We start from the raw sequence: 14,983 nt of genomic DNA, 5'->3' as shown, positions 1-14,983 counted from the left end.
GACATGGACTTTTAGCAACAAAACACTGACACCCCCTCCCTCACCCCATGGTTAGCTGTCACAGGAAATTTTGACAATGTTCTGTGTCTCTATTAAATATTCTCATCAGTATATGGGTTTTAATATTATATGGAAGTACATCTTTGTGGGACTTCCCTGTTTTCATGTTAGATAATAAAAACAAAGTATTCCTTCTCATTGTGAAGGAAATGACAGGGTAGGGAAAACCCATAAACACAGTTAATGCATGGAAATAGAAGGAAGGATAACGGCTGTCATTCAGTTCCTAAAAAAAGTACATCTTTCATGCTCCCTAAATTGAACTACATACGTACAAATGTAATACCACCGGAGTGTGTTTCATTTTACTTTATTTTTGAGACCAAAATGTTATGATTGGCATTGTACATGTGTGGCATTTAGTTCATGTCATTTATCACAAACATATTATATTGTGTTCACTGGTATTCTTACAAAGGAGATATTGGTGTTCGTACCCTGAATTAGAATATGATGGGAGAAGTTACATGTAATTTAGCAGTTGAAAGTTTCCTCGTTTGTTTCACTGTCATTTGATTACTACATCTATAAAAGTTATATCTTCAGTGATCTACAAGATGTACAGATGATTAGTACACATAAGTGAGGGTTAATATTTCCATGGTTATTATCAGTATAAATATTTTGCTGTTACTGTTTACAAAATCATGGAATTTATCATCTAAAACAAACACAAAGGTTGACAAACACTGACTTAGTGACACTGGGATGGCCTGTCTAAACTCAACAGGTTTGGGCTACATACATCTACGTTCTAGTCAATCACAGCAAAACACAAAGAAACGGTAACTTGAAGAATGTGTTATCTAACCGTGTTTGAACGTCCCGATGATAAACTCTGGTTCAGTTCATTGAACACGCCGGAAGCGACCGATGACCGCTCCAAACCATTTCCATCGAAATTCCCTTCGTTCGCAGCTGACCCCGTTCGCGTTGGAGACAGTGTGCCAGGTTTCGGCTTCACCTCGGGTTTATCTCTTTTAAATGCTCCACCAAACGCTATTTTTCGCCCACCTGTCGACATCCCCGGTAAACTATATCCACCAGGGCCGGACATTCTGACCTCTGGTTGTAAGTCCTTCGGCCTACTCAAAACACTGACGAGGAAGTGGGAGCAACACAGTAATGGCGATCGCTTGGACGTACAAACTAAGCTGAGAGTGAAAGCTACAGTTTACTAATCGTAGTGGCGCTGTTATCGACTTGCATTGTTAACCAAATGAGCTGTCTGTGTATGCAGATCGAAGCCTGCAGTTTGCTTTAAAAACTATACTTACCAAACTCTAACTTTCTCCGAAAGTCGTATCAAGTCACTTGGCACCAATAAATCCAATGAAAATACACCAGCGCACAAATACACAGGTGGTATTTTGAAAACGCAACGGGAGTGATTCCAGGAAACTTTAAAGGCGTCGTTTACAAAAAGTTTCTTCCGCCTTCCTGGATGTGTGTAATACGTCATCAGAATAGACGCCCTCAAAATTATGACGTACACTGCAAATGGATAGGTGAGCCTGAGTATTATTCTTGCGTTTTCGTAAAGATTTGCCATATTTTCTCCGAAATAAGGAAATATGCGATTTTAAGAGGATAGCGCGGAGAGATAACTCTCCCAGTATCGCACATGTTATATCGTAAATACGTAGAACAAATAGGAAGGGTACAATTTCGTTGACCTTACGCTTGGGTTGGGTTTATACGAATAGAACATTGTACAAATAGATTCATAGTTCAGGGTACTATAATCGATCTAATTCGTCCCCATGTACGTACCGCTATTCGCGAGTTTAGTCTTGCTAATTGTGGTTGGTATAAAGGACAAACTGCGCCATTTTGAAGGTGTAAGAATTTATTTCACTGATCATAAGATGTGGGAATTTTTAGACTATATTACTGCCAATAATTACAGTTTAATACAGAATAACGTCTTTGGCCAAGAAATTCATGTAATATATATTACCAATTTTTGTAGGGTTCGAAAACTTAATGGCAACGTAATATATTAATTATAAGAGGTTACCTTGGCGGGGTGGGGGGGGGGTGTACCACCCCAGAATTACTCAAAGAATTCATCCATTTTCAGCGTTATGACTCCTAAAAAAGAATCAAGCAGTCATGTGTCATAGGCCCTAATAGTGATACCTTGCTTATGTATCCTTCAGTTTTCAACTGTCAGAAAATTATTTTGAAAGGAATCCATGGGTATGAAGGCATGAATTTAATACCACGTTGTAAATTCACCATGTCATTAAAAATAATGTAATAGGTATCATGATTTATGATGACTCATTTGTTGACTTGTCTGAGTGATACTGTAGTCATGCTGAAATTCTGAAGTTTTTTGTTTAGTTTGTTATTTACTAGTATTTTTTAATTAATTCGCTTTAAAAACCCATGATTCAGTACTAGATTCTTTCATTAGTGTTGTCTTATCAGTAATGTGATAAGGATTAGATTCTTTTGTTTGGAAGTTATAGAACCAACTTTGTCTGTATAGCTCTCTGCCTTTCAAATAATGGTGACTTACTGTTAAAGGAGGCTGTTTAAATTCTGCCTTATAAGAATCCCCTTTAGATAACAAACTTGCACTTTAATTAAGTACACAGTGTGTCGACATAAACGCACACATGTACACACTATCACACACACACACACATGCATGCACACACACACATGCATGCACACACACACATGCACACACTATCACACACTCATGCACACACTATCACACACACACACACACACACACACACACACACACACAGTTAACCAGTTCATATAGCCAGCTGAGCTTAAGAAGCTTTTTCTCTGTTTTATTCAATTATTACTTTTTACAGTGAGTTATTCCTTATCAAATGATGAAGTTGTAAGAAGATCTAACGTCGCTGATACAGAATAAAGAAAATGGAAGTATCATAAAGTTCCAACATCGGTTATTCTGCTCAGTCCACACAGTTGTAGTTGTTGTCGTTGGTAACACTGATTACCATGGCAACACAAAAGTTGGATGGCCCTAGATGTGGGGAGAAGAGATCGTCAGACTGTGAAGTTGAGGATGAAACAAAGAAACCCCAAAAATGTGTGAAGTATGGCGATAGTGATAATAGCAAAGAGAGTTTTGTAGAAGATGATGTGCTTGAAGCCACATCATCAGGTGTTGAGGAGAAACAGGAAGGGATGTCATCAGATATTGATGACAAACTGGATACTACATTAATAGATGTTGATGATAAACAAGATGTTCCCTCATCGTCAGATGTTAATGAAAAAGATGGCACTATGTCCTTGAATGCTGATGAAAAACAAGATTTTCCCTCGTCATCAGATGTTAATGAAAAACAGACTGCAATGTCAATAAATGTTGATGAAAATCCAAATGTTCCCTCATCATCAGATGTTGATAAAAAACAAAATACTGCATCATCAGAAAATGATGAAAATCGGGATCCTGCAAAAGATACAAAGGGTGAGAGTCAACCTGTGGAATACATTTACGTCAGAAGTGTCAAAACACAAACTGATATAACCGGAATGAGTCCTGCAGAAGCAGATGCTCTGAAACGGAAAGTGGAAGAAGAGAGGATTGAATCTCTGAAAAGAAGAAGAGAAGAAGCCAAGCCCACTACTGATTCACATTTAGACGCGAGTCATGAAGGGCTACACATCAATACAATACCAAGATCAATCTTTGTGCGTATATTTTCATACCTATCAAAACCTATACTACTGAACAAAGTTTGTCTAGTTTGTAAATATTGGAATGAACTCTGTTTTGATCCTGCACTCTGGAGGAGAATTAACCTTGAAGACTATAAAAACGTGATGGACACTCATTTGATAAGACTTACTGGAATTAGTGACAATGTCGTCTCGTTAATTCTTACTGACTGTAGGAAGCTGACAGATGATGGCATTGTTACCATGACAAAACAATGTTCAAATCTGCTGGAACTGAGGATCATAAGGTAGGGCAATTTAACCATATATTTTCAAATAGCATAACATGCCTCAGAAATAAAGTATCATAATGTTAATCTTTGCTGTTACATTGTTCAAGAAAACTCAAACCAATTCTCAGTTGAAATCAAGGAATACAATCAGGGGTCACTGTACAAATTTGTGAAATAGAGGTCAAAATGGTGTAAACTTGTAAGTCATTTTAGAATCCAATATGGCCACCAAATCCAATATGGCCACCAAATACAATATGGCCACCAAATACTGTGTTAATTCTTGGAGGAAATATGAAATTGTTGATTTCCTGGAAAACAAGACTCCTGTCCAGAATTTCTTGTGTCATTTCAAAAGGACCAAGAATGTGTATTCATATAGCAGTTGGTACAATTAGTATCCTAACTTGTGCAGTACAGTACAATTCAATTAAAACATAGAGGGAGGGAGTAGTTCAACATTTTAAAGGAGGAATTTACATAAGTGTATTAGCTGTCCATAGGAAGATACAGTACATGTATTCACATTAACAATATCAGAGATATGACCTCACTAATGATATTATCATTAAAATGTGCCAGCTAAGTCACTTTATGGGGTCCTGTACATGACGATGTATATAAATATCATAAATTTCAGTCAGATACAATAATACTAATAGTTTAAGTTAAATTACTTTAGTTATTTTGATGTACACCAGGTGCACTAAGATATTTTGATGTACACCAGGTGCACCAATATATTTTGATGTACACCAGGTGCACTTAGCTATTGAGGTACATTATGTTTCTGTATGCCAGGTGCACTAATTTATTTTTGTGTATTCCAGGTGCACTCAGCTTGCAGGGCCAAGCTTTCTTGCCATTGGTGAAAACTGTCCAAAGATATTGAGTTTAAACATATCAGGATGTCCAGGTCTGTGTGATCCACATCTATGGAAGGTAAAGAGTATAGTAGTATTCTACACATTACTACCAAACCAGAGAGACTGTAGAGTTTCAGTTAGGCAGCATAATGCTGTTTACATCTCACATAGATTTTACATCTCACATTTTTACAAATTACACAAACAAAATACAGACACTGATAGCCTGCACACACATGAAATATTACATTTTATCTCACTGTGAACACAAACTAAATTGTAAAACTGTGTTTCAATTTTCCTTGTGTATACCAGGTGCACTGTTATTTTTGTGTACACCAAGTGCATTATGTTATTTTGATGTACACCAGGAGTACTAAGATGTTTAGATGTTTTTGTTATTTACGGCAGATACACAGATGTTGATGTGTGTTCATAGTGAGATAAAATGTAATATTTTGTTTGTTTGCAATTTATCACTGTCTGTAATTTGTTTTATGTAATTTGTAACAAAAAAGCATACGTGAGATACAAGAAACATCATGCTGCCTAAATGGTAAAGTCACTCTGGTTTGATAGTACATACTATACTTTACATGTAGAAGGTGGGGTTAGATTGGGTTTTAGTCTCGGTGACAACCCCTCCCCCCCCCCCCCTTTCCAATAACACATTTGATAGCCTCATAAGAAATATTGATAACAAAAGAATGTATTGTTATGCAAATATATCTCTCATTCTCAAGAAATCGTGGGGTGTAATTTAGGCCTGGGGAGATATCCTGCGTCTAGAAACATTCACATTATTCAAGGTTCCAAGAATCATCTGGATAACAAAAGTAGATGAATTGCAGTTGTTTCAAACTGGCCATTTAATGACATTTCTCTAACAAAGGTTGCCTCAGGTGTTAACAGATTCATGGTTTTGGTTTCATAAATATTTGGAAGTATCTTTATCGTGAAGAGTTGAAGAAAAATTCTGGTTCAAATAACTGTATCACAACTCAGAAAGTATTGCACAACTTGCTTATCAGGCACTTACAAAGTCTTGGCAAAAAAAATCAAAAGTACCTCAATTCACAGACTTTGTGCTTGTAGACCATGTAACTGACTTGTTATTTGTTTGTAGACCATGTAACTGACTTGTTATTGGTTTCTTTTACAGATTGTAAAGGGTTGTTGTAAACTAACACATCTTAGAATAAATGCCTGTTCCAGTATCACCAATCAAGCGCTGGTAGCTGTTGGTAAACATGCCCCAAAACTACTACTATTAACATGCCAAGACAATACAAATGTAAGTATAAACCATGAACAATTGCACAGTGTACTTTGATATTTCACTTAGTTGACATGCAACATATGGTAATGCCCAAGGAATACATGTACTGTATGTTTACTTTTTCCGATTTTATTTCCAAATTTCTCAAAGAACCGCTCCATCCACCCCAGTTGTATCAATGTTAATTTATAAAAAAGTGTAGAGTTTTTGACATCAGTATAAATCACTAGACTCGTAGAAAACTACTACTTGGCATGCATAAATTATTTTCAGATTGCTTTTTCCATAGTCTGTAAGATACGACAGGTCAGACCAGCCCTATCTGCTAGCTGTTGCATGAGGGCGCCCTGTCATAGCATACCTTGCAAACTACTCTTTACAGGGTTTGGTTGCAATTGAAGTTCGTATGTCACTAATAGACCATAGACAGTTGTTCTGACATCAACAAAATCTTGTGATGGAACAACTCTTTTTGGCATAAGATTACAACCATAATGTGAAATAAAAATTATTGTGATTGAGAAATTAGTGTAAAATCTAAACTGCCAGTTTTGTATTCGTATAACTGGCAGCTGTCGAAGTTTTTTTTTACTGTAGAGTAATTTTACAGTATCACTGAATGTGACTCCTTTCAGCAGCTATGTATTTGATATGTATTTAATATTATATCTGTCATATATGTATCTTTGTTAGGTGACTGATGGTTGTATGAAACAACTCATAGCTGGCTGTCCCAAAATACAGACACTGTGTGTCCATGCCACTGGTGTGTCTTCATTTGGAGTTCATGAAATTGCCAAGGTGAGATAGTAGTGTATTGGTAGTATTCATAGAATCATTCCATGGGATATAGAATCCTGCGCTATATAAAAAGTTTGTATTATGACCTTAGACTTTTTTTAGTTGATTTTTACTGAGAATATGTTAGAGTTTTCTGGAACAAAGTAACAGCAAAAGTTCATAAAGTTTATTTCTCAAGTGCATTCTATGTTAAATAATCAAGCCTACAAGTACAATACACTATTTGCCATACAAAATTTGAATTTGAATTTTGAATGAATTTTTTTTGTGAATGAATTTTCACAAAATTGCAGTACGCAACTCTTTGTATACCATGTACAGTACAAATATGTACAAGTGACTGTTGACAATCATCAAGTTGTCATTGTTTAGTGAATTATGTATTATAGCAGTAAGTATTAGTAACAAAATAATATTCTATATTTGACTTTTTTCAGTTGGCACATCTGAGAAGTCTAGATCTGAGTTATCTACGCACAGTAACAACCGAAGCAATCAAAACGGTAGTCTTCCAGTGTGAGCATATGATTACTTTAAACCTGTGTCTCTGTAGTCAAGTTAATGATGAGTGTGTTGCATTCATTGCTAAAAATGGCAAGAAGTTGAAGAACCTATTCCTTGTGTCTTGCAGTGTTACTGATGAAGGTAATACGATATTATGGCAGTATTTTAATACATGTACATATATCCCATGTTGACCCCTTCCATCATTGTAACCTTTGACCCAAGACAACTTTTCAACTCATGTGTGTTAACCCTGTTTGTCCAAATTTCCGTTTGTCTATCTCTACTGTTTAAAATGTTTTCTTTAATTTCCATGAAATGCTTTGATTTGAATGTACTGAATATAAAACTGTATGTCTGTTTGTAAAGACCATATTACTTCAAGCTGTTACATGGATTATGTTGAGTATAAAGGTATCACAATACTCAGTGTTTTGTCAACGTAACCATGGATACTGTCAGTATTATCTGACATAGCATGGGTTTTCATTTTAGAATTGTTTGTTTAGAAATTAGATATCAACATTTTCTAACTGGTCAGTTTGGAATATGTTCCATTCATAAATTGAAGTTGATTTTTTGTTTTGGAATGTTGTAAAGTGTGTATCAAATGTAGTGTGTGTGTGTGTGTGTGTGTGTGTGTGTGTGTGTCTGTCTGTGTGTGTGTGTGTGTGTGTGTGTGTGTGTGTGTGTGCACACACGCGCGCGTGTGTGTATGTATGTGTGTGTGTATGTATGTGTGTATGTATGTATGTATGTGTGTGTGTGTATGTATGTATGTGTGTGTATGTACGTACGTACGTACGTACGTACGTACGTATGTATGTATGTATGTATGTATGTATGTATGTATGTATAAGAATACATAGATAGACTGGATATATATTACTATATGAAATATGTTAAAGGCTGTGAACTCTTTTTTCAATTTCCACTATTTCCATTTACATGTATCATATTCTTGATAATCAGGAATGTTCTCATTAACACTGGCTTAGTCCTGTCGTGGATAACTTCTTTTCAATTTCGGCAGACTTCTGATACACCAATCAACTTGTCACACTATCTATAGGTGGTTAGGGGAAAACACAATTCATTTTGTTTTCTTTCCTGAAACTTCGGATTCTTTGTGATTGTGTTTTTTCTCTTTCTTTTCTGTGTTCTTTTCTGTCAGCTTTGATAAGTGTTGGCAAGTACACTAAAACCATAGTACGTGTTGACGTTGGTTGGTGCCGTCATATAACCGACCATGGAGCTAGACAAATTTCCAAATCTCGTCCTCAGCTGCTGTATCTGGGCCTTGCAAGATGCAATCAAGTGAAATTGGAAACCTTGGAGGAATTAAAGGAAAAGTTTCCAACTATTCACTACAGTACAAGCATCGACGATTAAGACGAATTCGTTTTTGATGGGCCTTTTTTTTCTGTTTTTTTCTCTCTGCCAGCGTTGATAGATATCGGAAGGTTCAGCAGAAGTATTACCCATATTGATGTAGGGTGGTGTCAGGGAGTTACGGACAGAGGCACGACGGCGATATCGGAGACGTGTAAACAACTGGAACACCTCGGACTCACCAGATGCGATCGAGTTCAACATAAAACGGTGGAAGAATTAGTGACGAGGTTTCCGCGCATACATTACAGTACGTTTCTTTTAGATAGCAAGAGACTTATCGATGAAGCAAGAAGACACGGATTTGTCTTTGACGACGAAAGTATGCGTGATAACGCAAATTAAAACACTGCACATAATTTTGAGTAAAGTGAAATTGAAAATTTCGTTTTTTCAAAATGGTACATTTGAGTAATTATTTTTTCACATAATATACGTTAGAGTATTATTCTTGATGGACTGATTGTCAATTTGTGTGCCACTGTATACCACCATATATACCTTTAATTATTTGTCACTTGTCACAATACTCTTAGTTAAACAGAGATGTGCAATTTTATATATCCAACAATCCTCTCAGCAAAGTCCAAGTTATTGATTTAACAACAGTGTTGTTACTATAGAAACACAATTCAAATAAGGCCACCATTTTGTTTCAGCCCCAGTAATTGTTAAGAATTCTCTTATTTTTAGTAAGATATCACATACCTGTTTGCCTACCAGGAAAAGAATTATTATAACACCCAAGGATTTCAAATTACTAGAAACTAGTAATAGTAACATTAGTAAGAAAATGGCGTCACTTCAATATATGATAATCAATACTATCAAATACTAAATGTTCACATAGTTTGAATTTTATTTTCATAATTTTCACAGCTGTGTTTTTTGCATAAAACCCTGTGAATGTTCTTTTTATTCCTAGATACCATGTGTACCTTCCTAAATCACTGAACATTAGGTCCAAGACAGCCAATTTCTCTTTTCAGCCCTTGAAAATATAGTAACCCAGAGTATTGTAAACACACAGGTTACTGCATATGGACTGTAATCAGTAACAATTTGTCAACTTGAAGTAAATGTTTAGATGGTAAAATACATCACTGGGGCATCCTTGTCATCCCTTCCCCTTTTGAGGAAAGGGATGATAAGAGCGCCCTCAACGACTGGTCTAATAAAAAGTTTTGATTTATTCAGATTATTTAAAAGAAAAGTAGTATTTTTGCAAGAATAAACTATTTTCCTTCAAATTTTGTTTGTCTTTTACCAACTTGTTGTTGGTACCACTGTAATATTTACAGATCAAGGTACAACTGTGTATCTAGCCGTGAATTAGTGATAATTCCATGCAAGGAAGACTGATTTTATTTTACTACTTGCAGACAAATTGCTTGTATTATATTGTGGATTTTTGTTAATCCAACCTAATAGTTTTAAAAGTTTCATTTTGCCTTATGTATAAATGTCTTTCCATCATTTGATTACACACAACACTGAGACAATTAATTTTCAGTAATATATTTTTTGTACAGAAATAAACTGTTATATTGGTAAGTGTGGTATGCTAGTTTTACCACAAAGTAATTCTACATGATATTTTGTGTACAGAGATAGATTCCTTGTACAATGCAGTGAATGTTGATTTCTGTTAGGAACCTGTAAGCAGAGATGTTAGTATTATTATTCAAACTGTTGTTCCCAGTTTTACTGTTACAGTAGAGCTGTGTAATATTTTACTTTTTTGGGACTCTGATTTTTATGACAAAACAGAATAATTGATATCCAATCCTTTTTGAAATGATTTTGTTTGTAAAGAATTTATTTCTAGTTTTTAAAACTCAAAAAAAGTGTCTGTAAACACCTTAAGTTTTTCACTTGATTCTGGTCTAATTTACTTTGAGTTTTCGGGGATTTCCAGTCCCACCTAGACCATGCAATTTTGTGATGTCACAAAGAGAAGAGTTTAGCAATCAGGCTATGGCAAGGTCAATGACCTTAGTTAACAGACATACTACAGTTTCTGTTTCTTCTTTCACATTTTACATTCAGATATTGCCAAAAAATTGGGCAATTTTTTTTTCTTGAATACTTTTCACTTTCTTTGTAATGTTCTGATGAATTTGAACCCACTTGTTTGTTTGTTAATTCTCTCCTACTCAAAACAGTTGTGCTATATTCCTTCCAGAAATAAGTGTCTCAACTCTGAAATGAATGGTTAGTTAGAAAATAACATATTACATGGTTATTGTTATACTAGAACATAATGTAAGTTTACACATGACAAAATCTACAATGTACATGGTTTTGTTTATCGATAGAAGTAAACTCAGAATATCTCAATAGAGTAAGGTTACTTTTGTAAGAATTTTAGGATGAGAATCAGATTTCCTGTGACTTTGTCATCAGTGAGATCAAATTTCTGTCAACTTGAAATGAAGAAAATTAGAGAATTGATATATGCATGGTTTTTTCCCTCAAATTTTGAAACTTATCAATTAATGGAACAGCTTAGTTAATTGAGAGGTTCGGTTCATTACAGGGGTGGTGGGAGGGGAGGGGGTGAAGATACACTGGCAAAGCCATGAGTTTTGTATCTTCTAAAATGTATTCTATTGTATGCAATTGTGATTCATTTGTACCAGTGCATGTTAAGCTTAAGTTGCTTGAATACTATTTACTTGAAGACTACTGTTTCTGTTTTCCATGAATAGTGAAGTGTATGATGTATACTAGTCTAGTTCTTATACGATGCAGTATGATTACTACCATCATCTCCACTCACATATAGGGAAAGTCATTATTCTAACACAGAAATATGTGCTACCCCTGACTATGTGAAAGGTAAACAACACATGTCAGTAGTAATCCATCACAAATTGACAGACAGTTGTAATTAGTTAGTTCATTTAGACAATTGCTCATTAACTGAACTCCACCTCTCCAGTTTGAAACTAAAATCCTGTGGAGACATAATAACGTCATCACGTTTATATGAACGCAGTCAGGGGTAGCACAGATATCTGTGTTAGAATAACGACTTTCCCTATATGTGAGTGGTGATGATGGTAGTAATTGTAATACGTCGTATAGGAACTAGACTAAGTGTATACACATTGTAACATCCTATCAGTTCTACCTCCTTTGACCACATAAAGTCACCTCCAAACCTCATACTGTATATAATATCACAATGTTAGTGTAAGATATTAGTGAGATATAGCTGGTGATAACGAAATGACGTTTAATCAATCCTTGTTTACAGACCATGTTTTTGCAATATTCAAATAGAAATCTGTCGTGGGCATAGAACTGTGACCAGCAATATACCCACTAAATAAAGGACAAATGTTATTGATAGAGGTCAAAATTACAAAACATGGATTTTGTTTTGTGAATCACAGCATAAGGGATGGATAAACACTAAATTTGGTGTGACAAGAAATGATTGTGACAGTGGTGCATCAGATTAGCTTAGAGGGGACACACATTGGTTACTGCATAGTAAAAGATAGGGGAACACCAAAGTTTGCTGTGCAACAAGAAACTACTTAGACATTGGTACATCACATTGGTTTTAATAGTTCAAAGAAATCAATTTCACAGAAACCTGCAAGACATTGTTGAGCAAGTTGCTGGGTTCAATTTGAATGACAATCAAAATTTGCATGTAAGAATATAGTTACATGAAAAGAAGTCTAACCAAGGTCAAGTTCATCCATTACCATATAGCAAGATTAACCCCACTGATAGTTAACTAAAGATAATGTGATACTTATACAGGCAGGATGAACATCACTGATTTTGTGTTTTATGCTGAGAGAGATCAGAACTTCAAATAAAGATTTGTGAGAACAATGCAAATTTTTTGGGAACACAGTAATTATTCCATGATCAGTCAGTGAGCTTCAATCAAAATGTTACAACTTGTAACAGTCAGAGTAGTTAAGATTTTGTAAAAAAAATAGAAATTGTCAATTGGTTTGGGATTAGATAATTGAGTTGATAATCAGTATTCTTATACAATGTATTAGCAATATGTTTATCATTTATGAAACCAAGGATAACACTGGAGAGTCAATAACTACCCTTGGTAAATCCAATGTTGGACAACACTGGAGAGTTAATAACTACCCTTGGTAAATCCAATGTTGGACAACACTGGAGAGTTAATAACTACCCTTGGTAAATCCAATGTTGGACAACACTGGAGAGTTAATAACTACCCTTGGTAAATCCAATGTTGGACAACACTGGAGAGTTAATAACTACCCTTGGTAAATCCAATGTTGGACAACACTGGAGAGTTAATAACTACCCTTGGTAAATCCAATGTTGGATAACACTGGAGAGTCAATGACTACCCTTGGTAAATCCAATGTTGGATAACACTGGAGAGTCAATAACTACCCTTGGTAAATCCAATGTTGGACAACACTAGAGAGTTAATAACTACCCTTGGTAAATCCAATGTTGGACAACACTGGAGAGTTAATAACTACCCTTGGTAAATCCAATGTTGGATAACACTGGAGAGTCAATAACTACCCTTGGTAAATCCAATGTTGGATAACACTGGAGAGTTAATAACTACCCTTGGTACATGGTCAATTCAATTTTCAAGTTATGTTCTGGAAATGCACAATTATTATTTATAAAACTTTTAATAGTTGCTAGCATTTAATGCTGGTAACACAGTTTTTATTATGTACAGTACACCTATTTCAGTACATTTCTTTTTTCCTATATTGTTATTGTGTGGGGTGTAATTGACAGTCAATAAAAATGCCAATTGCTGGACACAAGATGTATGACTTACAGCAGTGTTGCTTTTTTATACTCTCTGATATTAGCCCCAAAATTCACTGTCTAACCATGTGACTTGTGTATCTGTATTCTTGGAGTTTTATGAGATAAGCTGATACACCATATAACAGCTACCATCTTGCAGTTATTTTCCCAAAAGTGTCACAAGAGGGTGCACCATATGAGGGCTAAATTAACATGAACAATACAAGAAATCAAGAAAATGTGGTTACTACAACTCAGCAAGTTTCTAAAAATTAAGTCATCTGAAAAAAATGTTAGTAATTTGTGTTGCGGCTGAGAATACTACCAAATTGTGTAGTAAAACAGTAGGAATAGTAGATTTTTCAATTGAGGCTATAAATCACACTCTGCTTCTGAACAGCACACCCAGTGGCCAATCTACACAATCTTTTGTCTTTCTCAGGACTGGACTATGGCTTATTGAGTTGTTAGTTTAACTGAATGTTTCTGTCTTAAAATGGAAAACAGAAAAGAGTTCAAGGAAATGCCAATGTAGATAAAGGAGCTATTTTCTTGATCATGATTGGGCAAATTCTGGAGCAAATTGAACTAATCATTACCAACAGAAAGAAAGAGGGCGCTGTTCAAATACATGGTCAGTGGTCAGTTTTTAGTTGGCATGGAATTCAGAACTTGAATACCACAAACTTGATGACACATGCAATCACAAACACACACACACACACAAATAACAAAAATAAAATAAGTGAACTGGACCATACATACACAAGATGGTGTAATTCAAAGAAGAATTTATTGATTTTCATGCAAAACAAACAACCAATCTGTATGGCCAATAAGAGTAGTTTACAAGTATAATAAAAGAGGGCAAACACTCAAGACACAACCAGTTTTAGTAATTGATATCACACTACTGATACATAACAATTTGCCACTAAATACTCACTATACTAACACTCAAGTCTTAAAAAATAAACAAGCAGTATTCTAGAAATGAGTTAACCAGCCATATGGCAAATCAATGGATAAATCATTATGAATAACAAGTGTGCTGCACAATGTGTCAACAAGCACATTTTTGGCTTTAGGCTGTGACTCATAGTCTAGTTCCAATTTGATCATGTTACAATGTATATGTTTATCTTCACACATCACGTCTAGTCAAAGTCATTACTTGAGCACAGAAATCTGTGATACCACTGACAGCGCGGCATTCATATAAACTGGAGGTGGAGTTTGGTTGGACATAGTCAAAACAGCTGTACCAAATGAATATTAATGAGCAATTGTCTGAATTACAACAGCCTGTCAAATTGTGATGGATTACTACTGACGTGCTATTT

At 35.3% G+C, this 14,983-nt stretch overlaps 2 protein-coding genes across 3 annotated transcripts in view; one reads left to right on the top strand and one right to left on the bottom strand.

The window, feature by feature from the left end:
• Positions 1-1,489, bottom strand: part of LOC144447464 (tyrosine-protein kinase Fer-like) — a 57,213-nt gene extending 55,724 nt beyond the window's left edge. The window contains exon 1 of one of the 2 annotated variants that reach the window (XM_078137497.1): positions 1,338-1,489. Coding sequence is in view for 1 of the 2 variants with exons in the window: in XM_078137495.1 (XP_077993621.1) it covers positions 872-1,117 (246 nt within the window). In the remaining variant the exon portion in view is untranslated. Of the gene's footprint in view, positions 1-871; positions 1,228-1,337 lie in introns of those variants that run through there. The other variant, XM_078137495.1, reaches the window with a different exon arrangement.
• LOC144447465 (F-box/LRR-repeat protein 17-like) lies at positions 1,457-13,605 on the top strand. The gene is made up of 7 exons (XM_078137498.1): positions 1,457-1,568; positions 2,898-4,025; positions 4,841-4,952; positions 6,039-6,170; positions 6,849-6,956; positions 7,394-7,601; positions 8,905-13,605. Exons 2-7 carry the CDS (start codon positions 3,049-3,051, stop codon positions 9,195-9,197), a joined length of 1,830 nt encoding a protein of 609 aa, XP_077993624.1. The 5' UTR covers positions 1,457-1,568; positions 2,898-3,048; the 3' UTR covers positions 9,198-13,605.
• Positions 13,606-14,983: the final 1,378 nt, after the last annotated feature.

This window comes from Glandiceps talaboti, chromosome 16 (assembly GCF_964340395.1).
Source record: "Glandiceps talaboti chromosome 16, keGlaTala1.1, whole genome shotgun sequence".
NCBI classification, from domain to species: Eukaryota; Metazoa; Hemichordata; class Enteropneusta; family Spengelidae; genus Glandiceps; species Glandiceps talaboti.
Note: the sequence above shows the minus strand (reverse complement) of the source record. Positions and strands in the feature narration are given on the sequence as shown.